Here is a 25,521-nt window from a genome sequence, read left to right as displayed (position 1 = left end):
TGGGCTGAAGATTGTAGTTAGGTTTCTGTCTTTCTCAGTGAGAATATATGCTGTCTACAGGAACTTTTACTATTACTACTCCTTTCATTTCCTTTGTCCACAAATCTCTCTCCATTTTATGTATACAGAAATTGGATACTGAGAGAACCAAGAATTCATTGAGATAGTTTAATCTGAGAATTGTGATCCAGAAGTCCAAGAATGTATCAACTTTGGGTATCATGTGCTGTCTCTCATTCTTGGGACTCTAGAAGCAGAATGTCTGGTGAAGTCATATTGAAAGGAGGAAAAATGTTTTGCTAGAAACACGTTTTGCTATGTAAGCAGGAAACAGGTTATTTTTCTTTTAACTGACTTTCCAGAGATAGCTGCAGCTTTCTGTGTTTGCAGTTTTGCTCAGGTGTGTATTTAAAGAAGGGGATAAAAAAAACACTGATTTTTGTTGTTGTTCTCAGTCTCAGTGTTTTAACCAAGCTTATGTTCCTGGATTCTCAGTTTCCTCTCTGTGACATGGGCAGGTATGCTATATATAGGCTAATCCATGAACCATGTTATGCAGCTCTATATTTGATGGAGCTTGATAGGCCTAAATCTTTCATTTCTTTGTTACTGTGCTGTTCATCTAATTCTAGGGTATGTTTTATCTTTTCAATATCCTTTACTTAATGCAAGATCTGATTTAAAGGAGTTAAAACCTACTTGTAATGGAAGCTCTTAAAACATATAATTTAACAGAGGATCCTGTAACAATGTAGAATGAGAGATTTCCCTGCATTAAAAGATTTGTCTGTATCTCAAGATGGCACAGAAAGCCCCTCGCACTGTATTATGTTCTCTTTTAATCTTCGTTTTGATGCCTAAAATAAGTGGAAAACTAATACTGAGGAATGACAGGAAAACCCTCAACATGTGGTTGTCCCAGGGGAAAATCCCATCTTGCAACTTTTGTTCTCCCTACTGTATGTTTGGGACAAAAATTCATTTCCAGAGAGCATTAACAGTAGCGAAATGGCTTTACATGTTTCCTTAAGAGTGGTGAATTTCAACTCTCACAGGGCTATGGCAACTTCAGTTTCCCAACAGAAGCATGCGATGGGGAGATTGCTGCACGCACCCATACACAACATCACAGCTCTTCTTTGGTCGTTCAATGAGGAATAATGAGAAAAATGGAAATTAGAAATAGCACATGCTGGCACAGTTGGCTTGAGTTACTGTTGCTATAAAAACATACATTTTTATCTTCAGTAACTGCTTCAATGTGCAAAGCAAATGATAAAAGTATGTTGATAAAATTTGCGAATAACATAATTTGGGGTGTTATGAGTTGAGAGGATTGAAGAACTGCACAGCAAGATGAACTTGAGGACTGCAGTAATAGGGGTGGAATGCAGTGCAGAAGTGCTGCTTGCGAGGTCATTTGGGGACTAATAGAGAATTAAGTTGTAAGCTGAGTAATCATCAGTTGCAAATGATTGAGGAAGAGAAGGATCCTGGCTGAGTAGCTGATCACAGATTGACTATGAAGTGCTGGTGTGACGCAGGCATGATTATAGTGAGGCACTCGAAGGATGTATCAGTATAGGCTTTTCTGCTAGTTAGGGAAATGTTAATATCTCAGCATAGGCACTTGTGAGACTTCAGTTGGAAAACTGCTGTTCTGATCATCCGTTTTCAGGAAAGTTGATTGCAAAGTGGAACAGAAGAGAGCATTTAAAATGATTTGGGAAATGAAGCGTGTGATTGCAGCTTGGAAAGATGATTGCTATTTTTAGCTGCAGGGAATAGGCATGAGATTAATACAACAGAGGAGAGAAGAGGAAAAATGTTGTTTTCAAGCTTGTGTTGCCCCCAGAATGTAGTTTACTGAAGTTCTGAGAGGAATTGCATGGTGTGTATTGCTGGCAGAAGTAGGACACGAGATTTGGTGATTGAAGGCACTTGTCCAAAGCTCACAAGGGAGATGCATGTTAGTGGGGTTGTTATTTCTGGACTCCTTTGGATGACATCCATCACACAATCAGGCATGCAGAAGATTAGGGATGCCTGACATCTGCAAGTGGATATTCTTTATCAAAGTTGATGGCAGGAATTCTGTGTCATGTTCACAAGGTTCCAATACAAGCAATATATTTTAGGTGCTAAAAGGAATGGTAGACCCTGTAGATCTTCAGCCATTAACCTCTGCTTTCTTTTCAGAGCTCCTCTTTTCCTGGTGTTGCTCTTTAATATAGCCAACAGACTTATTAACCTCGCATTGAATATCGCTCCCTTTGAACTCTTGTAGAAGCTGTGATCTCTGCAGTGCTTGGAGTGCTTAATGTTAAAAAAAGAACCCAAAAACAAATCAAGACAAGCCAATAGATTTAAAATAAACTTCTGTAGTTCCCTATCCTGAAATTTTCAAGCTTTGCTATTTCAAACTGGTAAAGAAATATAGGATATCTTCTTTTAAGTTCTGAGAATCTGGGAAGAACTGTTTATGATCACCCAGCCTAGGAGTAGATGTACAGGTATAGATTTCAACAAGAAAAAGGGATTTGTAAATGATCAGTGTTCTCTGAATTCACTCTCTGAAATTTGCTTCCCATTTGTAGTTCACTTGTGGCGTGGGGGAGGGTGGCCAGGTTGGTCTCCAGGCTTTCATGCTTATGCATATGGAACACAATGCTCTTTCAGGTAGTTTCCCATCTGCTTTAGTATTCTTATTTTTAACCTCAGTTGTCCCCTGTGTAAATGATTATTGGCCATAGACAGATTAGGAACATTGCTTCTTTCCCAGTGATTCTAAAAAACAAAGTTAAAAATTAGTGTTAAAAAGTCCTCTGGGAAAACGTTATTTTGCATTTTATTGCAATTGGCATTTATTCTTGAAAACCATTTGTTTTACTGCACGCTGAAGGACTTTGTACAGAAATGAAATCTAGCCCATGGGCCTGTAATTGTTCAGTACTACATTTGCTTTTCTTCATTTATTTGTTAAATAAATAAATACAGAAAGGACAACTTCATTGAAAATCATAATTGTCTGCTCTCAATTGTGCTGAGATGGAAATTAAGCAGCTCCTTGGTGGGATCACAAGGAGAGCACTGCTCCTACATGGCTCCACTGTGTTGCTCCCATCATATTCCTATGAAATCCATGGTTATCCCCCATCTGCACCTTACTGTTGTTGAAGGTCTTAAATTAAGAGGTTTGCATAATGGTGAGTTTCTTGAAGTCAAGAATTGCCAGTCTAAAACTGTAGTGTTGTTTATTGCTGTGTGTTGCTCTTTAATATTCAAGTGATTATTTTCATTATGTTGAAATGGAAAAGGCAGTTGTGACATAGCCTTTATAATAGGGAAGCTATACAGAAGTGCTAATATAGCACAATTTTATAGTCAGGGGAACATGAATGTGACCTGCATGGTTCTGGAATGTCTATTGTTGTGTTTTGCTTCCAGTTGTGTCTGTGTGTTAAATGCATATGTTATGTTATTTTCAGATGAGGACTTGTCTATCAAGGAAGTTGGCATCTCTAGAACAAAGTGGCACAATGAACAAGAACACACTCTGCAGGAGTCCTGGAACTCCTTGGTAAAGTTTAATTACTCCCATCGTGGCCGAATCTCTAACATGGATTTTCAAGGGGATATCTTTGATGAGTTTCTCCATCAGCAGAAAATCAGCCGACCTGGAGAATATCACCTCGTGAGAAAAGAGGGAGCACAAACACTACTAAAAAGGCGAGAAGAAGAAAATCCTGTGGAGGCACATGATGGAAATGATTTTAAAATACCCGTTTTACCTTATGGACAGCACTTGGTAATAGACATTCGAACAACATGGGGAGACAGGCATTATGTTGGTCTTAATGGAATCGAAGTTTTTAGTTCTAAAGGAGAGCCTGTTCAGATATCAAAAATAACAGCTGAACCACCTGATATAAATATTTTACCAGCTTATGGCAAAGATCCCAGAGTAGTAACCAATCTAATTGATGGGGTAAATCGGACACAGGATGATATGCATCTCTGGCTAGCGCCATTTACCCCTGGAAAACCTCACTTTATCTTTATTGACTTTGTGAATCCCTGTCAAGTAGCTATGATTAGGATTTGGAATTATAACAAATCTCGCATACACTCTTTTAGGGGTGTGAAAGACATTATAATGATGTTAGATGAACAATGCATCTTTAAAGGCGAAATTGCTAAAGCTTCAGGAACCTTGTCTGGAGGTATGCTATCATTTCTTCCTTTCTTTGTGGAAGCAGCAGTACAGTATAAACAAATACATTTATCTTGTTTATCTCTCTTCTCTTCAGTGCACTTTGGGACTTTTATATTGTGCTTAATCCTTTTAATTTTAAAATGTAGTGCAGAACCATCTAATGCATTTTCTGAAGATACTGTGAATTTTAGTAGTATATTGAGCTGATTTTTATTCATAATAACATCTTATAAACAAGATCTTATTTCAGTAATCTCGGATAGTCACTAGATATAAGTTTCAGGTTTTTGGTTTTCACAAATGATATTTTTAGAGTTTTTCCTCATCTTTTAAATGTACTTGAAATTTGACTGGGTTTTTTTGTTTTGTCTGCTAGGCATTTAAGGTTGAAATTGGATGTAACTGTATCAGTAATCAGTATCTATTCCATATATTATCTTTAAACACTGCTGTAGATTAAATGTAAGGACTGATTAGGCTTTTTTTAGTACTCTAAATATTCTGCATAGCTTCTCAACTTAATTCCATATGTTGCCTTCAGCTCCAGAGCATTTTGGGGATACAATCCTGTTCAGTACTGATGATGATATTCTTGAAGCTATATACTGCTATGATGAGACGTACGATGGAGAAATGGAGAATGTCAGCTCTCTGAGATATGAAGAAGAGCTGAAGAGGCCAACAACTGCTGATGGGGATGGAGATGAAAGACCTTTTACACAAGCAGGGTTAAGAACAGAGGATCAACAGGTAGGGGTCTCTGCACTCAGAACTCTTAGAAATGTGTCTTTCTGAAACATGTTATGGAAATAGGAGGCGCTGATTTCCGTGGTGGTGCAGAGCTCTGTAGAAGAACTAATAAAGCTATCTGTGTTTTGAAGATATTTTTTTTTTTTCTCCATCAGCTTAATAATTCATGGGAATTTTTCAAGCCCAGAGATTCTTCCACAGTTTGCTTTCTCTGGTTAATGAGACTACCAGGAAGGCTTTATGGGACTGTGTGTGTGTGGATATATATTTTTAACTAGAGCAGAGAACATAGGGGTTTCTTTCTTTTTTCCTTTTTTTCCTTTTTTTGTTTAGGTACTCCTGAAGATTTATATCACTCTCAGTGATTTTTATCATACATTTATTTGTGTAATGAGTAGCTCTGTTCCCTGTCACTCCAAAGATTTATTTTTTCCCTATTTTCCATACAGAGTATGCACTTGCTTATTTCTTTCTCCTGAAATAAAACATCTGAGGTGGTCAGTGTTAAAAAGGAGTGTTGAAATAGTAGGAAATTAGGCTAAATTTAAAAGAAAAGATAGTGGATAGTAATGGAATGGAGGGAACTGTGTGGCCAAGAAATGAGGAGTAAGGAGAAAAAGAGGTGATAAGCCACCTTTCATGATCTGCAAGAGAGGGATTAAGAAAACCATTAACTTTACTAGGTCCTCAGATCTTGATATTCAATAGTTTGAAATTTTAATTACCAGATTGGTCTTTGAAAGTTGCTTTGAGAAAAAGGCATGAGGCTTCAAAGATGGGAGTGAGTGCTTTGTGAGAAGGTACCCTCAGTAGCTGAGTTTCTCCATCTTTTGTGGGTTTTGTGTTGCAGTATATGGTTTTATTGGAGACAGAAAATCCCACGTGAATGAACAGGAATATATAGGTAGTATGTCTCTAAAATGTACGTGATCTGCATGTTCATTGTACCTCTTGGTTTGTTTTTAGGTTCAAAAGCAAGTAATTCTGCCAGATTCTCTCTCTGCTTGTACACCCAAGGAACCAGGAGTATTTACTGGAAAGTGTAAGTTTGCTCTTTTTCACTTTTTGCATATGCTACTCCCTACCCCCACTAAAGTTGTCAAGGAGGATCTGATTTGTTGTTTGCACAGACCTTTGTGGCAGATGTCAGGTCTGGAATAAAGAAGAGTAATTGAGTATTTAAGCAGAAGTTGCTTTTTTTTTTTACTGTGGAATCTAGCACACTGTATTGTAACAGATGGCATTTAATCTTAGAAAATAACACTAGCCATTTGCCTCGTCCTTGAATGGGATTTGTGGTAGCTGTGTCCATTACCAAGTAATTCTCTTCCAATCCTACATATTTATTTAGACTGATTTTTCTCAGATCAGATTGACAATAGAAACCTTAGAGTGAAACTAGACCAGAATGTTGCATCTGTACTGAAAGTATCTGGTTTGTTGATAGTATTCAAGTAAAATCCCACCCTTTCTGGGACTTCAGACTATTTTCCAGAGTGCCTCTGAATAGCTCAGAAGTACCAATTCCTTCTCCTTTGACCCAGCAGGGGAGAAATTGGCCCGTTGGGCATGGCAACCTGTGATGTACTCTGTGTAAATACACACAATACTGTTGTTCAGCCACGTATCTATGAACTATTCCTATAATTTATGAAGTGTATTCATCTATAAAATGTGGATGAGCACGTGTGTCATCAGTTTAGATTTACAAGTTGCCATTTCCTCTTCCCATTTCTCAATGTGGGTAAAGAAGATAGTGAGGGTGCAATTCAAAGCTCAGCAGATGTAGTCTCTTACTCTGGCAACATATTGTTAACCAGATGACTGGGCTAACTTGTTTCTACCAAATGAAGTCCTGACTTCCACTGAGTTCTTGAAGGGAAAGAGCTGGAGAAGGACTGAACCGTGGTTAAAGGGAAGCTTCCCTTTCACCCTGATGACAGGTTGACACGGGGATTGACAGAGTTTTTGAGATCTGAGGGCCTGGAGGCATTCACATCTTCACTGGATGGCTCCTGGGAGACCTGATCTAATGGGCAGGACTTTTAGATAATATATCAAGATATTTTTGCCTGAGAACTGTTATGTATTTCTATAATAAGAAATGGCCTTGGGAATAGCAGCAATATCAATGTCGCCATGGTTCCAAGCTTGTCAGTTAATAAAACTATTTATTTCTTAGTGTCCTTGCAAATATAGAGATCTCAACACCCAAGTGAATTTATGTGTAGGCAGTCTCCTGCAAATTGCTTCCGCTGTTTATAGGTAATTGGGCTGGATGGCTGAATAGCTCTAGTGCTGTTTGTTTTACAGTGCATCGTAACTATCGGTGCTTCATTAGACATTGTCCAACTTGATTCTTTCCAGGCTACTTTTAATGTATTAAATGAAACATTTTAAATTTACACTGGTGAATTTTTATGGGACCTGATCAGACTGGAATATTACTTGTTGTATCTGTGTATGTTAATTATATTTGGGAAGTATGAAACTGGTGGGCCTGAAAATAATGTTTTGTGTTGGTGCAATATTTCTGATTTAATTTCTGGATATGCAGGCAAATCAACAGTGCTGTTTTTCAGCATTGCTGTGCCATTAAAATACTTCCATGTTGTACAGTTTGGATGTATGGCTTACTATTATATTTAATGCACTGACTTCATCACTTCTTTCAGCTTAACCATGAATTGGTGTTCTCTAAGCAATCTACTGATGGGATTTATCAGAGACCGATTTTAGATAAGTCTGCATAGTCACCTAGATGGCAAAAGATAACAGATAACACCTATTAGTCTGAAGGCTCTCTGTTTCTGCATAATCTCAAAATCTGTCATGTCACTACTTTAGATGTATTATTGAATTACTGTCACTCTGCAATCTGAGTAATGAGACACTTGATAACATGGTTGATTGGGAGCAGTATAGTTACAAGTGAACAAGATGTCAGCAGCCCACTAAAGATCTAACACAGATTTATGACAGTTCCTGTGCTATTATGTGGAGGTAGGTGAGTAAAACCAGGAATTACCCAAATGCAGGATATACAGTTACTTAAACAAAATGCACATGGTGTTAGTTCTTGGGAACTGCACATATGTAGTGTATATATGGAGTATAGAATAAATATTTAGCTCATTAGAAGTTGTGTGATAGAAAATAGTAATTGATTGGACAGTAGAGTACGGAATGGAATGAATTTTGGCTTGAATTCAAACTGTTGGCAAGTAGGCAGCCTTGAATATACTCAGTCACTAGAAAACAGCTATGCATGTATTATCTACCACACTCTATTTGCTTTATTTAGGATAGTGAGGTCATGTGGCTGGCCAGTGCTAATTACGTCTGATCCTTGAATTAAGTGGGTTCAGATGCAGGCTGTGAGCTCTTGTTTGTACCAGTGTATGAGCAGTTGGACTTGGTGCATTAGTGGGTCACAGAGCGGAGAGTAAGTAGATCCAATAGCGTTGCTAATGGCAGTGACAGACCCCACTCAGAACAAATTGCTAAGTTGCTGGCTCACTTAGGAGTAATAAGAGAAACCTTCTGCCCCCAACAACATAGGTAAACACTTACAGCATTTTTCTGTGCTTTTATCCATATTCTTGTGAGGTATTCTGTATTACCTCATGGCATGAAGAGCAGCTTTTGAAGTGTTTGATGAGTTGTGGATTTGTAAGTAGCACTGTTGCATTGTTATTCTGCTTCTTTGGTTTCTTTTTTTTTTATCTGCTCTGTACCAGTGAGTGTCTTCTAGTTGATACTGATTACTGAGTTTTGAAGATTTGGCCCCATACTTTGAACTAGTATGCATGTATGTATATATGTATATTGTATGTATATTCTTTTACATAGGCTTGCAACTGAATTTTACCATGACTTGGGGAGATCCTCATTACCTTGGACTGACTGGACTGGAGGTGATAGGAAAGAATGGCCAAGCATTAAAAATAAGTACAGAACAGATTTCTGCTTCACCCCGAGACTTAAACGATCTTCCAGAGTATGCAGGAGATTCTAGAACATTAGAAAAGTAAGTAGCAAAGGGGTTAGAATAGGTAGAATTACAAGTAATTTCTGCAGATGTTTTTTTTGTATGTTCTGTAGCATCTGTCTATGCATATGTAGTAGTATTTATGCAACATTTTGGATAATTGCAAGGAAAACTTTCAAGTTAGCAAAGAGTGAGAATGTATTAGACAATAGCAGGTATAGGTGCTGCTCTCTAATAATTCTGCAGCTTTTGTTTTTATAATTTTAATGAAGTTTTATGCACTGGCAAATAAGCTTCCTCAAATCATGAAATGTACAGAAAAATCTCCTCTGTAGGCATCAAGATCAAAGAAACCTTCCCATGAGAACCCCCATGATGGAAAGGCCCTGGTGGTGGAGCCTGGAGAGGCTTTGAAGGACCCAGATGCAAAGAATTCATTTGACTTTCCTTGTGTCTTCTCTGGTGCTCCTTTTACAGCCCAGACATCTGTTGATCCTACAGATTTCTGGCAGGCTTTCTGCTCCTGATATGGTAGATGGATTTTATTTATGGTGCCTTTTGCTTGCTAGCCCACGTGTTCGTTCTTGGCATGTGCATATACATCTAGCCTTCCAGAGCTGAGGATCCTGTTGATTTAGTTTGTTTGATCATGACTTTTGGTGAATGATGGCTTGTAGTAAACTTCCTTTCTCCTACCACTAAGCCAAGCTGGCTTCTATTTGGATTTAAAAAAATTAAGTCCTTGCTTTTTCTTATGTCTTTCCTAATAAGTGAGTTAGATTTGTTCTATGTTTCCATTACCTAATCCATAATATTCTCTCTTCTGCATGTAATGCATGTAATGATTTTATTTTCTTGCTTTTTTTTTTTCTTTTTTGCCAGACTTCTTTTTTTTTACTTCAGAGCCTTTTGGAGCATAAGACATGGGGGCTTAATTTCTTTGGCTTTTCATATTTCTGTAAGCATGTTGAGTAACTTTAGTGCTCTTCAGTTGTAGCTTTTGGAATGGGTCCTGTGTAGTATTGACTACAGGACTAAGTCAAGTTTTCTGTCTATTTCTTATGGGCTCTCTAATTGATTCCTCTGTGAAAGACTCATTATTCATATCTGTTTCTCTAAGAAACAGCCAAATCTGGTGCTCATTCTTCTATTACACTTTAAAACAGTATGCATATAAGGTAATGTACAAAAGTCATTACAGTGGGGCAATTGAATCATCTTCTCCTTTATTCTTTGTATATCATACTTTGTGGTTGAAGGCAGATTCTAGAATGGGGAAATAATGGAATAGGATTTATCTAGTCAGGGTAAGGTCTGCTGTTATGAGAAGACATGGCTGTGTTGTAGGATGGTGGCAGAATTCTATTCCATCTCTGGGCCGTCCAGCTACCATCTCAGTCGTTCTCAGTGTAGCTGCATTTGCATAGTAATATGCTGTCAACTGCCAGATAAACTAGTTTAGGCTTGGGTCTATATTAATAAGCTGTAAAATGTCTGGGACTGAGAATTTTGCCTTTAGTGATTTTGGTAGAGGTACCAAATGAGTTTCTCTCTGCTTGTTTACTCAGGGAAGAAAACCAAAGGGTTTTTTCTGTTTTTCTTCAAACAGAGCCAACTAAAGAAAATGTTGTTCCCCCCAGCCACTCCATCTTTAATTCAACAGTTCTGTATTACTTTTTATGTTTAATGTGCTTTTTAGTTGCATGCACATAGGTATAATAATGGAATTGGTAAGTGGGAATAAGAAGAAAATTGACACCTAGTAAAACACCTGTTTTCATGAGAAAATCAGGCTTCTCCTTTCTGTTGCTAATGGATTTTTCTCCTTGTAGGTTAATAGATGGGACTAATATTACAGCTGAGGATGACCATATGTGGCTCATTCCTTTCTCTTTTGGAGAGAATCATCTACTCACAATCCATTTTGATAAAAGTGAAAGTATTGCAGGGCTTCGTTTCTGGAACTATAATAAATCTCCAGAGGATACCTATAGAGGGGTAAGTAAAAGAAAAGGAGCACTGCCAGCAAAAATATACAGCAGTGCATCGGAAAATTGGTACTGTGATAAATGAATATAGCTGCCTTAATGGAACACCATAAATCTTTCTAGATTGTCTGAGTCTGAGTTTTGTGGCAGGTGTAATGCATTTCTGTCTCCACAAACAGCAAATATTGAAAAAAAGCCAGAGACAGTTTAAAGAAAACTTCACTGATGATTTTTCTAAGAGACACGTAGTAGCACATATTATTTTCAAGATCTATGATTCCAAAGTGGTATTCTCTCACTATCCAGTATTTAAGCCTCCCATGTGATTCTTTATTTCCTGCAGCATGAGGAATGATGGAACAAAAGGCATTTCAACAGCAATCTGCTGTAGATAAGGTGAAGAAAGCAGTGTCTGTGTATTATAAACTTGTGTTTTCTCTGACTGTGGGGATCCTTTGGTTTTAGCATCTTGCTTTTCTGAAGTCTGCCACTTAAAAGAAAATTAATATCTAGTAAATTGACTGTTAGTGCTATTGAGCTATTTACTGAACTAGTAGCATTTGGTAACATAAATAGAGATTTGGTAAGTCTTCATAAAATCAGGAATATAATGAAAATTCCTTAAACATGCATTGGGAAACCATGTCTACAGGCATGCAGTGCAGTGACCTGATGGCAGCCTTTCAGTAACTACAGAGCAGCTAGAAGAAAGAAGAGGACAGACTCTTTAGCAGGGTCTGTGGTAATAGAATAAGTGGATACGGTTTCAAGCATGTGGAGGGCAGATTTATTTTGAATATAAGGAAAAGATTTTACAGTGAGGTTGGTGAGGCACTGCAGCAGGTTGTCCACAGAGATGTGGTTGATGCCTCATCCCTGGAGACTTTCAAGGTGAGGCTGGATAAGGCCCTGGGTAAACTGACCTAGTTGTGCTGTCCCTATTCATTGCAGGGGAGTTGGACTAAATCGCCTGCAGAGATCCCTTCCAACTCTAAGGATGTTATGATTTTTAGATAGTAACAAATATGTTGTCATATGATTGGGCTTAAAGAAAAGGCTTTTTTTCCTCTTTATCCTCTTGAGAGTGATATGGTACTGGGGCAGCATGTGGCGATGGGATGAATCAATTTGAGAGACCCAGAACAACATAACTTTGCAGGCTTCTCTGCTCTGAGTAGGAGTTGTGACTGGAGACATGCAGGGAGTCCCTTCTGATTTATATCTTACTGTGATTCTGTGTGCATAATGCAGTATGAAGAACAGCTGGTGTAGTGATGGGGGATATTTTGCCTTCCTGTTATAAGAGCAGGCCTTTCCAAGGCAGAACAGGGGGGAGAAATGTTTTTGCATGAGTTGTCAAACTAAATCAAGTTTCTGAGTGTATGTTTGTGTCTCAGCTATTAAAGAAGCTAAAACATTTCAAGGACTTGGCTATTTAAAATGCAATTTGGTCTTTGGAGACAAACCAAGACAAGAAGAAAGGTGTATTTTTACAGTTTATTTTGCAATGTAGGCGAGTCTGATCAGGTAGCACATCTCTAAGTCCAGCAGTTAGGTGCAATCCTGTAAAAGAATGAGTAAAATAAGGTACTTGAAAAACTGAAGATGTGGGATATCTGCTGGGCCACAGTTAAGAGGTTTAAGGCCATGGACCCAGGGTATCATGTCATCTGTTTTTTGAAGTATTGCCGTTCTTCTAAGAAATGGTCTCTGGACATGAGATATAATGATTTGCTAGGCAGCTGTAGACTGGTGAATTCTATTCTCAGCTTTAGTATGAAAGGGTAATGGCAGTAAACTGTCAAAATGAAGGCTTGTATGCTGTTTCCAGCTCTATGAAAAATTACCTTATGAAAGCTTTGTTATGTGATTTGTAAAATGCTATGTGTGATGGTTGAGTGCCTCCTCAGATGATGAAAATTACTTAGAAATGAGGGCTGTAAAGGGCACATAAATATAAGCAGCTGTGGTGTAATAGGTAAGATTTTATCTCTAAGTCTCCAGACTTCCCATTCAGTACATGTTCTCTAAACTGAAGTGTATTCCAGTGGATTTTTCAATTCTTCTACCTAGTCTGGCAGCTTGATTCAGCTAGGAAGTACCACGCAGAAGAATTTCTTATACAAAAAGTGTATTTCCTTTATTTGCTCCCAAGCTTATTAAAGATGAAACGTGCAATAGTTGTTTCCCTCTGCTTGCTGCTTTCACTCCTAATTTATCTTCATCCTCTTTGGAAGTGAAGCAAGCACCTTGCACAGTCCAGTACCTCAAGTTTTCAAATTGAGGAATGCTTTTGTAAACAAACAAAATACCAACAGAATGTACCAAAAAAATAAACCTCAAAACAAAAACCTTCTGAAACAGATTTACTTCTTGCTTATTGCACAAGTGACTCACTGAAATGGTAATTGTCTAAAAAACTTGAGGGCAAATTGAAAAAATATGAAAGCTTTTCATGAAGATCAGGCTTTATAGGAAGCCTGAAGTGTTAAGTTGTTCTCAGATTGACATCTAAAAGTAAATATTGCTTATGTTTTAATAAAAAAATACTAATAACAGATCATGAGAACTACATATTTCCATACAAAACTATTCTAAAATAATCATATATTCATCAGTAAGTATTAAATCCCAAGATGACAGAACTGACTCACATTACCTTTAGACTAAATTAAGTCTTTTTTGCTAGCTAAATGAATCTATTCTCATTCAGTCCATTAATCAGCAGGCTGTGATCGTAGGGGCAGTTATAAGGCTATCCTGTTCCATTTTCCAGGTATTATTCCTTCCTTAAGCAGTAATTAGTGACATACTCAGTGCAATACTTTTGATTAACATGAGACTATATTTAACATACCTTAGGGCAAAATGCAGTGATAATTGTTGCTGCATGATTGAATTGTTATGTGACTGTGATCCTGCATACGGCCCCAGATGGTGTTAATGGGGGAGGATGAAGGGGCCTGAACTCCTTCATCTTTTGATCAAGGATGCCTGAATTATTTGGTTTAATCTTCAGAGTTTATGTCAGATGCACACACATCTGTGACATGGTTGCGACTCGATCTTTTTTTGCCTGGTGGAGGTACCTTTTCTTTATTCATATGCCCTTAGGTTATATACAGCACTGCTTGATAGATGAGTTGGCATGATCCTGGAATAGTCCAGGTTCTGCCTGCCACACAGATGAATAGAATGGTGGAATAGAAATTTTCTATGAACATGGTAGAGATAGAAAAGGTGACCTCTTAAGATGTCACTAGGTTATGTGATCTCTTCAGCCAGGGTTGAGCAGTCAGGCCTGATGTACTGTTGCATTCAGGTGGATGATGAGCAAATCACCTGTGCAATGTATGCTGACTTAAAGGCTGATTCTTTAGACTCTTTATATGTGTTTTCCTTCAGCCCACAGATCTTCAGATTACTGACATCTCGAGGGGTGCAATAATTGAAGGAGCTCTTCCAATCATTTGTATTCTGTTTTTTTACCATTTTTTTCCCCTCCAAAATACTAAGCTCTGCCACTTGCATCAATCTCAATAGCTTGTGTCAGCTGCAATGCATTGAATTGCACTGGGTTGCAGGCTGGGTTCTGCTGATCTGGGCTTCCTTTTGCCGAAGGATGTTACACTGTAGAGGAATGGATTAAATACTGCAAGATTACAGGAACAATTATTGAAGCCTCTGAAATGAATGCAGGTGCATTGGATTTATGTTATAATTATTTTTTTTTTTTTTAAACAAGGCCAAGGTAGTCCATGTAATGCTGGATGGTCACAACATCTCCCCACCAGAGGGCTTTCTCATCCGCAAGGGACCAGGCAACTGCCACTTTGACTTTGCCCAAGAAATTCTCTTCCTTGATTATCTGCAGCCCCAACTGATGAACAGGGTACAAAAGAGGTAAAGTAGGATGTTTTTACAGTCTGAACTGCTCTTATTTGTTCAGTATTTGTATTCTCTGTTGAACCAAATCTGTATGAGACACTTGGATGAAATGGATTGTTTTGTTGAGATCAGAAGACAATCTGCGACTGGAGGGGAAAGGTGTGTGTGGTGTCTTTAGGTTTTTTATTCTGTTCTTAAGGATCCAAGAGTATGTAAATAAACTAATTTGTCATGGTTATTTTGGCAGGACTGGTTCAAAGAAAATGGAACAAGCTAGTATGGACTATGAAGCACCACTCATGCCATGTGGTTGTATCCTGTGTCATTTTCTTGTATAGTGTATAACTGAGGTATTCTATATAATGTAGTTATGAATTCCAGTAGTTCTGAATACAACGACTTCTCATGCTATAAGAAATGAATGAGACACGATGAATATGATGAGAAAGGCATTTGTTAATTATGACTTAAGAATAAATAAATGAAACAAAGTATATGAAGGTGTGTAGTCAGATGCTCTAGTAGCTCTTCTTCACACCTTATAGAATCCATGAAAGCCTAGAAGCCCATTAGCATGGTATCCTGCCAGGCTATCAAAGCTAGTAATCGTCTGTATTTTTGTATATCTTTAAATGTTCTCAGTGCTGTTCTTTGAAATTTGTTTCATTTTACATCTTTATTAATACTGTGTTGACTAGAACTGTGTAATATTTTGCTATTTTTCTTAATGTTTCTGGCTCTTTAATCTTATGTTTTCCTAAATAAGCACAGCCTTCTGTGGTAATACTTACTGCTGTGCCATCCATCTACCTGACAGCCCTCTTAAATCCATTAGGCTGTCCTAACCATGTTTGGAGTCAATGAGATCTCAGCATTACTAAGTTCCTGACAGTTTCATGAAAATCAGTGTCTTTTCTGAGATAAAAATAGGTATTTCAGTAGAAAAACAAACAGCACACACTCTTATATTCTCTGCCATTCAGTTAAAGGACACATTTTCTGTCCAATTATCATTTGTGTAATTCAAAACAGAGCAAAGGCATGTTCAGAAAACACAGGAAGGTGATAAAGGCTCTGGATAGGAGCTGTGGCATTAATAAGCAGAATGGGGAGATAGGATGTGCACTCATAAATAATTATGTATTTTTCTGGCAGCTGAAGATGTTATATGAGCACACATACACGTGAACAACATGTAGAGTTGTTTCAACTCTAGAGCCTCATTTTTGTGTGAGTACTATCAGTAACAGAAATGACAGGCTTCTTGTCTAATGTTGCTTATTCAGAGAGTATCAGCATCAAATTTTCCTTAATAGTTCCTTCCATTTTAGTTATTTTCCAGTTTCAGCTTCTAACAAGTTGGGGAGATCCATACTACATTGGTTTGACTGGTCTGGAGTTGTTTGATGAACATGGAGACCAAATCATATTAACTGAGAACAGTATCCTTTGAGTTTGATTCAGTGCTCACGGGTAACCAGTAGAGGGAATGCAGGACACATTTGAAAGATTCATAGTAATCAGAATTACTGAAGAGTTGAACTTCAGTCTTCTGTATCAGCTAAACTAAGTGTAAAAGGCATGGATGCTGTGTGAATTGTGTGTCTCAAGGGATCCTCATTGTTTAATTAATAGAAATCACGATGAAAAAAGAAAAAGCTCTTTTCTGAGTGATATTTTTATCCATAGTTTGTATGGTGCGTGATGAAAGTGTAATGGAGAAGAAACATTTGGAAATTGAAAAGTGTTAACAGATTATTTTTAAGAGCAGGGATCGTTAACTTAGCTTATATTCTATGTCTTTACAGTACAATACAATGCTAGGTAAAGCTAATTCAGTAAGTTTGGAATCGACATCTGTTTCTGCTTGTACAGCGGTGTCTCCTAGATATATCAGGATCCCAGAAAGTACATTTGTCTAAGTGCTGTACTAAATGTGGTAATTCAGCTTCCAAGTCTGAAGCAAGCTTTTCCTAAGCTGCTGAATCATCTGTGTCGTTTCTTGAATTCTTTTTAAGTACATACAGATTTTAGTCTCTAAGAAGGCAAAACAAGGGAGAGTTATTGTTCTTCAAACTGGATTGGTCGGGTCCTACAATTCTAAAGACAATGCTATTCATCCATATTTCTATATGTGCCTTTGATGTATATATATTTTTAAGCATAACATTTCCTTATGGAAAAAATCTTTTCTAGAAAGCCTTTTCACTGGAAGGCTTAATCTTACCCTCTTGAAGAAATGAAAGAAGGCGTTATTTTAGACAGTGAATTTTTATCACAAGCATTGAGGAAGTGAAGGAAAAAAAACTGGTCAGAAAGGTGACTGTTGTCTACAGGGGCATTAAGATATGTTTCATATGAGTTTCCACAACTGCACAAAAAATTCCCTAGGTGATGCTTCTTAGTGATAAGGGAACTTTATTGATGCAGTCATAAAAGTGGGCTTTAAAATAAATGAAATGCTGCTAGTTAATTTCTTCCTATTTTAGACACAATCTCGTATTCCAGGATGTGTATAAGGGCTTTCCTGCTTTTAAAAATATGCTCTCAAGTTCTTCAGCTATCTTAAATAAAGCACTGGCAGTATTCGATAACTTTTACTGCTGTACTGGAGGGTACTTGCTCATGGAATGTGAAGGAAGAGGCACGAACTCTTAAAAATGGGATTTTGGAAATGTGCTTTTTGGTTATTTAAACTGAAATGATTTTTTCCAGATATTGCTGCTTTTCCAGATAGTGTCAACATTTTAGAAGATGTATCTGGAGATATCCGAACTCCAGACAAACTCATTGACAGAGTAAATAACACAACTGATGGCAGACATATGTGGCTTGCACCACTTCTTCCTGGTTTGGTACGTTTTCCCTTAGCATCCCAGTCTATCGATGTGTACAGATGTGGCTAGAAGTGTAATGGGAAAGAATACGTAATTTTGAGGTCAATTTGATATTAGTAAGCTATGCTAAATGACTGCTTGTCAGATGGAGTTCTCTTTATTCAGCTTTCTCTTTACTGCACAGAACACAACAGTACAGATATGTTTCCCAGCTTTGTAAAGCCCTTGTATTTCCATGGAGCAATAGGAGAAGAATTTACAGTGTGCTCAGTTACAGTGAAAAAATTACTGATAAAGGAGTTTAATCTGTGTGTTGTGCAGTGAAGACCTGTCAGGTGGGAATGAACTGGGGTCTTAAATCGGTTCTTATAAAAAGAGTATGTTTCCTTTACAGTAGGTTTTTTTTTAAGCTATCTTGAATTTAAATTCATAAATTAGATGAGACTACTTTGTATTTTGTAAGCTAAGGCTCCAAGTGATCGAGCTCTTCTAGGAGCAGCATGTATAAAATAATGGGTACAAAATATCTAAATACAGAAAGGAGATAAACATAGATGAGTTTTGACTTCATTTCTGGGTGGACATTTTTTTTCCATGGACTTGATTTGGGTGTCATTAAGATTCATAACCCATTTTCTAGTCTAGGAAACGAATGCAAGTGACAAAATGTAAAGCTGAGGTGTGTGATATTCTGCACCTTACTGCATTGGAAAAACCTTTACTAGCGTATGTTGCAGTTTTTAATTGGAGTATTAAAAGCAAGGAAGTCAATTTTGAAAATAATTCATGTTGTAACGCATTGGGTATAGTTAAGATTAAAATTTTAATTGTGAGTACTGACTGTTTGCATTCTATCCTTAAACTGTAACAAATGATACCTTTCAAGGTCCATATAGTTGTGCCATATTCCATGGTTTTGTTGCAAAGCTGGACTACTTGGAGACATCCCAGTTGCTTAAAAGCTGCATAAATTCTGCTTTACTGGAAAATTTGAAGGCCTTAAGGAAGTTGTATATAATAGACTTTCTTTTCTTTTCTAACATTGAAGTATTTTTGTCTTTTGCAGATTTATTACTAATGTAAACGTGGTTAGAATTCTTTGTCACCCTGTCACTGATTGTCATTTTATTTATTTGCTTGAATGGATTTTCCATCAAGTTTTTCATTATTTATGACACCAACAATTGTCACGGGGCATCATAACCCAGATTTTCTTCTGGGAAAGAAGAGATGCAGGCAGTTCCATTGATCACATCTGCCTCTCCGTCTTCAGTACAAGTAAATGAGCAATATCTCAAGCAATAGTTGTTTGGCAAGCATCAAGAGAGTTGTTTGTGTACCTCACAGAAGCAGCAGGATTTCTGATAGAGCTTTGTTAGGGTTATGGGAGGAATGAATGCTAGCATTGCAAATAAGGTGCATTCCATTCATGTGCCAGCTTGTCTCATGCTGAAGCACATCTGTATTTTGTTGATGTAATACTCATTAAGAGTATTGCTGTGCTCCTTCCCTAACTGATTAGCAGTCCAAGACAACAAGCTCAGATGCAAATATCATCTTCTGATGAGTTATATGTACATTTGAGAGAGCAACTGTGGAGAAGAGTAATACCTGTGAATTATCAGCAAGAATGATAGCTGAATTTAAGTCCTTAGCATCAGTTATCTGCCCTATAGCTATATCTCTTCAAACACAGGTCAATTTGAGATGCATGTGAGATTCATTTTTTTCTTTGGGGGATTTATCCTTTAAAATGTAAATGAATTCTCTTACAGGTGAATAGAGTATATGTTATTTTTGATGTGCCTACTACTGTGTCAGTGATCAAGTTGTGGAATTATGCCAAAACCCCTCAAAGAGGTGTGAAGGAATTTGGTGTGAGTAATTTTTGTCTGCATCTTGTATCTTTTGCTGTACTTTTTCACAGTTTACTGATGTGTGATTTTTTATATGGTCTGAATGGATAGTATTCATTGCATTAACCCTGTTTGTAATATTAAAATGTTTAACCTGTGCTAGTCATAGTCCTTTGTTTCTTGTCCAAGGAAAGAACAGTTTTTCAGATAACAGGTTTAACAGAATAATGCTTTCTTTTCTCCACTGACTGTGGAGCAGGTCTGTAACAACCAGTTCAAACTGAAAACCCAAGTTTTAGACAGCTGAAGTGAGATGAGATTCCTAAATCTCAGAGTGATTTACTCCAGTTGATAGAAGGGTAATTATGTAAAGCATGAAATACATTTTTAATTACCTACTTGGAAACTTCTTTAGCAACATCAGTGAGAAGACGAGATGGGAGGAGAGGAATTCAAGTTTTAGAGACAGAAGCTAAACTGAGGACTGGAGTTGTGAGACAATCAGTCTGAAATGATTTCTAGTTAATTGACTGAAAGGACCATTGAAAGCAGCACCTGATTCCAAGATTTCTTTTATTATTTATTTTTTATTTGTAGCTTCTGGTGGATGACCTGCTTGTGTATAATGGGATTCTGGATATGGTGAACCATGTGGCTTCAGGCATCCTACCCACCTGTGATCCAGTAGTTCCATATCATACCATTCTCTTTACGGATGATGAGAAGATTGGCCATCAGAAGAGAACTGTAATTAGGTATGTGAGTATATCTTGACTGGAATTGTCTTGCTTTCGGAAAATGTTTTCATGTGAAAAAGCATCAAATATTAGACAAATATATTTTAAATGAGATGGAAAAACTGAAAAATGGAACTCTTCTAGAAATAAGTGTTTTTGTACATCGCACAGTTGAAAACAATGTCTTAAACGTGCATCACTTGAAGGAAAGGTGACAGTTTTGCATTCAGAAATGCAAACAGTTACTTCAGAATAATATCAGATAATTTAAAAATAAGTGGAAGGAATACAAGCCTGCCTGACTTAGAATTTGTTTATAGGGATTTCCTATGATTTTTCCAAAGGACTGGCTGTTGGCTGCTGGTACTGTCAGATGTTGAAATAGGTAATTACAGTTTGAAGGTACTGGCTTACGTTTTATTTTTTACAAGAAGCTGTGTTGTCATGGTGAAATTTGGAGGTAGATGGTTTTTCAAGCAAAAGAGTGGATTGAAAAGAAGAGTTTTGAGAATTTTTTCAGGGGGATGCTGAAGGGAGAAGGAGAAATGAGCATCTACTTTATTCAGTGCAACATCTTTGTGTGAGGAAAGTTGTTTTGCTGGAAGCAGGGTAACTTCAGCTGTAATTGTAGAGCTGTTCCATGCGACTTCCTTTGCACGTACTCTTATAATGCGTAGATCAGTTGGTTTAGTCTTGGGAGGTTTCCTTATTGGTCATATATACTGCAGATTCTGTTTTCCAGTAAAAATCATGCAGTCTTCCCTTCTAGAATTCCTGTGCTTGGTTTTTGTCTGTCTTCTATTCCCTTTCTGTCTCATTCTAACCCACTGAATGGCGGGGGTTCTTTGGCAGCAGAAGACACATCTTACTAAATATAAGACTTTTTGTCTGATGGGTATTTTCTTTAACTTTCAGTTCAGCTCACGGCTTCCTCTGTAATGAGTTTAACTTTGGTTTTAATAATTTCTTTCTCATAAAGAAGTAATAAAATTATGTGGCCTGCAAACAAAACTCGTCACAGCAAATGAATATTGTTTAGTTCATAAATTTTTCATGAATAATTGCTATATCAACATTACAAAACAGTGTGAAGTTCAATGTAGGGCTTTTAGACTCTTTGTACTGTAAAATCTCACTTTGGTTAATGTGGTTCAAACTGTGTAGGCAGGCAAGGAAATTGTAGAGTGAATATGATGTTATTTGAAAATGTGCCTGCTGCAACCTACACCACTCATTAGACTGGCAAAAAATACTTCAGGTAGATGCAGAATGCCTTTCCTTTTTAGGTAGTTTCATATTATATACACACATATGGTTCATAGGCACACCTGTGTATTTTGACTCCTGAACTGAGTAACTTATTTGATAACCTTTTTCTGTAAATCTTGTAACTTTTCAAAATGATTATTTTGGTTATTGTACTGACTTTAATCTTTCTCAGCAATCACGTGGGAGATCAGGATGTACGAATGATGAATGAAAATCAGATCGTCACCAACAGCAAAAAGAAGCAGGTTGTGGCTGATCCAGGTTAGTTCTGTCTTCTACAGTTTTCTTCTGCTTTTGTGGAACATGAGCAGAATGAATAGTAAACATAGTTATTGACCAAGCTGGGAAAAGAAGTGAGATATGCACCTCTCTTTTAATTTTGTTCTTCCTTAGGAAAGCAAACGTGGACTATCATGCTCTTAATTTTTATTCTTTACCTAAATCTGAAAGTGGATTGGATCAGTCAAAGGTTTACGTGGCGTGTAATCATAGCTCATACCAATACAAATGCAGAGGTCTTCAGGAAAGAAACTGACTCAAGATCAATTTATAACTCATGTGATTGTTCAGGTCCAAAGATAGCTTTTGGAGTAATAAGCTTGTTGCATCCCCACCGGCCTTATAAGCAGCTTTTGAGAGTGTGTGCAAGTCTCAGAATTACCTGCTTGTTACTCCTCGAGCAAATCCAAAATCACAATATATGAAACTGGGATGAAGATCCCAGATGTCTGTCTTGATGGTCTCTTCTCTCTTACAAGTGATAATTAAAAAGACAGCCTGTTTGTTTTCTTTTTCCCAAAGAGAGACAGTAGATTGTATTTATAGTCTGAAGTGTCCCAGTCATTCTCTGTAAAATCCTCAGGATAGCTCCCTAAATACGTTACATATTCTCAGCCAAGCTGGTATATTCATGATTGTTTTTCTTCCCTGAGCATGACAATTTCTCTAGTTCATTTATCTGGAAAGTGCTACAGAAATTATTTGATGGCTTTTAATAACACTTCTGTAGGAGAAGGATTTCAAATGCCATTACCTGTGCAAATATAGCTTGAGTATTAATACATTAGCACTATCTGTGTCAAAATTATCCTACACACCTCTCTACTTGTTGTAATGACAACTTGAGTTGCAGTGCAGACGTGCCCTGTATCATGGAGGAAAAAAGTTTTTGTCTCTTTGGAGTCAGTCCATCTTCTTTATTGGGAGATGGAATGAATTATGCCATCGTTGCTTTCAGATTTTGCTTTTCTACCTCCTCTTGTTGGCTCATTCTTTATTATACATCTTCTTCTATATCCATACTGTTCTCTAAATATAATCCCACACCTGTGATGTACACAGTCTCTGAAGCCATATTGTTCATGTAAAATAATAAATTGAAATGTCAAGGGAAGGATGAACCACAAGAAAAAGCAAGTGTTATGCTTTGGTCTGAAATGGAACAGCAGTCAGTGCCTGTATGATCCAGTTCAGCTACTGCCTTCTTTCTGGGTACCTTTCTGTGGACAGAAACTTGTGCATGTCATGTGAATGCTCCTCTATGTCCATTGCAAGATGGAGTAGCAGATTATTATAGAGTTACTTCCTTGCTCTGATTTAGTTGTTTGCTGTCCTGCAGTCTGGCACTCTGAGATCTTTCTTTCTATAAGGAAGTAGTTGGCATTGCTTGCTGTCAGTGTAGGATATGGTACTGAAAAGTGCAATCTTCGTTCTGGAATGGAAATAGAAATGAGAACGTTTCTTGCTCTTTTTAGTCTGTGACTTTGTTGTTGATGTAGGAGCATTTTTAAAACAGCACTCAATTTTCCTTAACAGCTTTGCGTCCAAAAACCTGTCTATGTGAAAAAGGACTGCAGAGGAGGAAAAGATAACAAGGGCTTGACTGTGAAGTCCTGAATACATCCAGCTCTGGACACTTGCATCTTGGAGAGCTAGATGACTTATCATCCAAATGGAATTTACTCCATGCTTGCTGCTGAACCACCTCCTGTCTTATGAGAGGAAGTTATCTTTGCTACAGGGAAACTTCCTTCAGTAATGAAATTTGAAGCATGAACTGTTTAGTTTTCTGGTTCTTTTCTTGTCATTATCTGCAATGACAGATCAGAAAAGTGGGTTTATTGGGCTTTAATGAGTAAGCTTTGGCTTTCACTTACCTTTTTTTCTTTTTCCAGTGAAAAAGTGATTTCTTCCATTGTTTCACTACTATGTAAAAGCAAAAAAAAGAAAAAACACTGGCACTCTATACATCCTTCAGAGTCTCTCTGCCCTTCGCTACAGCCTGCATTTGGTTTTGTGAAACAAGGAGGCCATCTCTCTGGGCTGCACCAACCAGCTCTGCTGCCAGCATTGTACTATCCCTTTTGAGGAGTGGTAAAGGCATTTTAATGAGCAGATGGTAAGGAGCAAATGGCATTTTAAAAACACTGAGTATCCTGGACATCTGGCCATCTAACCAGAAATTCTAACCAAATAATTGTGCTTCAGGATTTGTAGCTATGCAAATATGCTTTTCAGTGAATATTTGTCAGTGGTGACAACCTGTAAATCTCGTATAAGATCTCATAGAACATTCTTCCTTTCTCATTTAGAACTTATTCATTGTTTTCACAATGGAAGCTCTGAAATGCTTTTTTGTGTGAAACAAAGATACATACATACTATTGCAGCTCCTGATACAGCTCCTTCACTTGCTGTACCAGGTCAGGAGCTGCAGTAGCTTGTGTATTTGCTTACAAAATACTTAGCTGTTGTTAGCTAAGACCAAAGTTAGCAATACTGAATTTCTCTGTATCAATGGAGTTTTGTACTAAATGAAAAACACTTCTATATGTAAAATAGATACTGATTTGTTTATAATATAAGTAGACTTTGTTATGGAATTTAATTGTTGGTATTGTTATTAGCATGACAAGTGCTCATGCTAAAAAGAAGCATAGGAATAAAAGACATTTTCACAAAGCTTGCTTAGGAGCTTTGCTTTCGGTAAATAGCTGGCTTCGCATAAGTGTCTGTTGGCCATAATGGCATTCATACTAGTTATTAAACTTGTGGACATCTTGCAATACTGGTGCTTCTTTCCCCATAATTGCTACAGAATGAAAAGAGGGTGAATTTCTTTGAAATATTTCAAAAAGATGAAGTTGTGGAACATTCTCCTCTACAGTATCACTGGCTGAAAGGAAAGTTTGCTCTGGGATGATGTATGGCACTAAGGTGAGGCCTGGTGAAGTCCTTGATCCTGGGTAGTCATATGTAGAAAGTGGTGTAATGCTTTAAAGCTACTTCATTTGTCGCTATAGTGTAGGAAATTGCAGCATTTGCCCTCCTGATGAGTTATGATGACCCTTTATGTAACAAAGATGTTTTAGTGTCCTAATCAGTCCTATGTATTCCAACTACAAGAATTGTCTCCATAGCGAATTGGGGGGAAATAATGATTATTTTTCACTTATTTTTAACTTGTTACAGGTACGATTTTTTGAGAGAAGCATCTAAGGAGGGAAAAGAAGAGTATGCATGCTATTAAGAAAATCCTCGTGTGAAGTACCTTAGCCAGTGTCAAGTAATGTCAGAAACCCAGCAAAAGCAGTTCTCAAGCAGCAGTAACACATCTTTCCACATTATCTAAAGCATGACAAAGGAAACAGGACAGTTAACAAGAACTTTGGTTGAGTTCTTGAATAGGAATTATTAAACTTCAGCCCAGATCAGTTTCAGAGCGTACTCACAAACCTCTGAGCTGTAGCTGCTGTCTTTTTACCTGCATATAGTGGCTTCCCAGGGATTAGATCAAAATGGTGAGTTTGTCCCACTCAGGGGCAGAAGATAAAGGAATAATCTGTGAGGAAATAAATGTCGTGCTGCATAGTTTTTGATTTGTAAAAACATATTTTAATCAGTCGGAAATGAAATCTGAAACCAAAGATGCCTTAGAAGGCTTGCAACTTGTTTTCTAATTTCTGCCTTTCTTTTTCTGGTGTAATACA

The 25,521-nt window shown here is 37.4% G+C and overlaps 1 protein-coding gene across 19 annotated transcripts in view; it reads left to right on the top strand.

The window, feature by feature from the left end:
* The window catches only part of KATNIP (katanin interacting protein), a 42,073-nt gene extending 17,476 nt beyond the window's left edge, over window positions 1–24,597 (top strand). For 15 of the 19 annotated variants that reach the window (XM_085514254.1, XM_085514257.1, XM_085514251.1 and 12 more), the window contains 13 exons: window positions 3,489–4,223; window positions 4,758–4,966; window positions 5,933–6,008; window positions 8,819–8,996; window positions 10,790–10,955; window positions 14,691–14,848; window positions 15,081–15,145; window positions 16,165–16,275; window positions 17,549–17,688; window positions 19,446–19,547; window positions 20,124–20,281; window positions 21,705–21,793; window positions 23,348–24,597. In XM_085514254.1, coding sequence (XP_085370380.1) covers window positions 3,489–4,223; window positions 4,758–4,966; window positions 5,933–6,008; window positions 8,819–8,996; window positions 10,790–10,955; window positions 14,691–14,848; window positions 15,081–15,145; window positions 16,165–16,275; window positions 17,549–17,688; window positions 19,446–19,547; window positions 20,124–20,281; window positions 21,705–21,793; window positions 23,348–23,403 — 2,243 coding nt within the window. In that variant the 3' untranslated portion in view covers window positions 23,404–24,597. Of the gene's footprint in view, window positions 1–3,488; window positions 4,224–4,757; window positions 4,967–5,932; window positions 6,009–8,818; window positions 8,997–9,292; window positions 9,489–10,789; window positions 10,956–14,690; window positions 14,849–15,080; window positions 15,146–16,164; window positions 16,276–17,548; window positions 17,689–19,445; window positions 19,548–20,123; window positions 20,282–21,704; window positions 21,794–23,347 lie in introns of those variants that run through there. The other 4 variants (XM_085514258.1, XM_085514255.1, XR_014933914.1 and 1 more) reach the window with 3 other exon arrangements.
* Window positions 24,598–25,521: the final 924 nt, after the last annotated feature.

The sequence above is a fragment of the Coturnix japonica genome, chromosome 13, assembly GCF_054131305.1.
Source record: "Coturnix japonica strain WE chromosome 13, WE-NBRP24, whole genome shotgun sequence".
NCBI classification, from domain to species: domain Eukaryota; kingdom Metazoa; phylum Chordata; class Aves; order Galliformes; family Phasianidae; genus Coturnix; species Coturnix japonica.
Note: the sequence above shows the minus strand (reverse complement) of the source record. Positions and strands in the feature narration are given on the sequence as shown.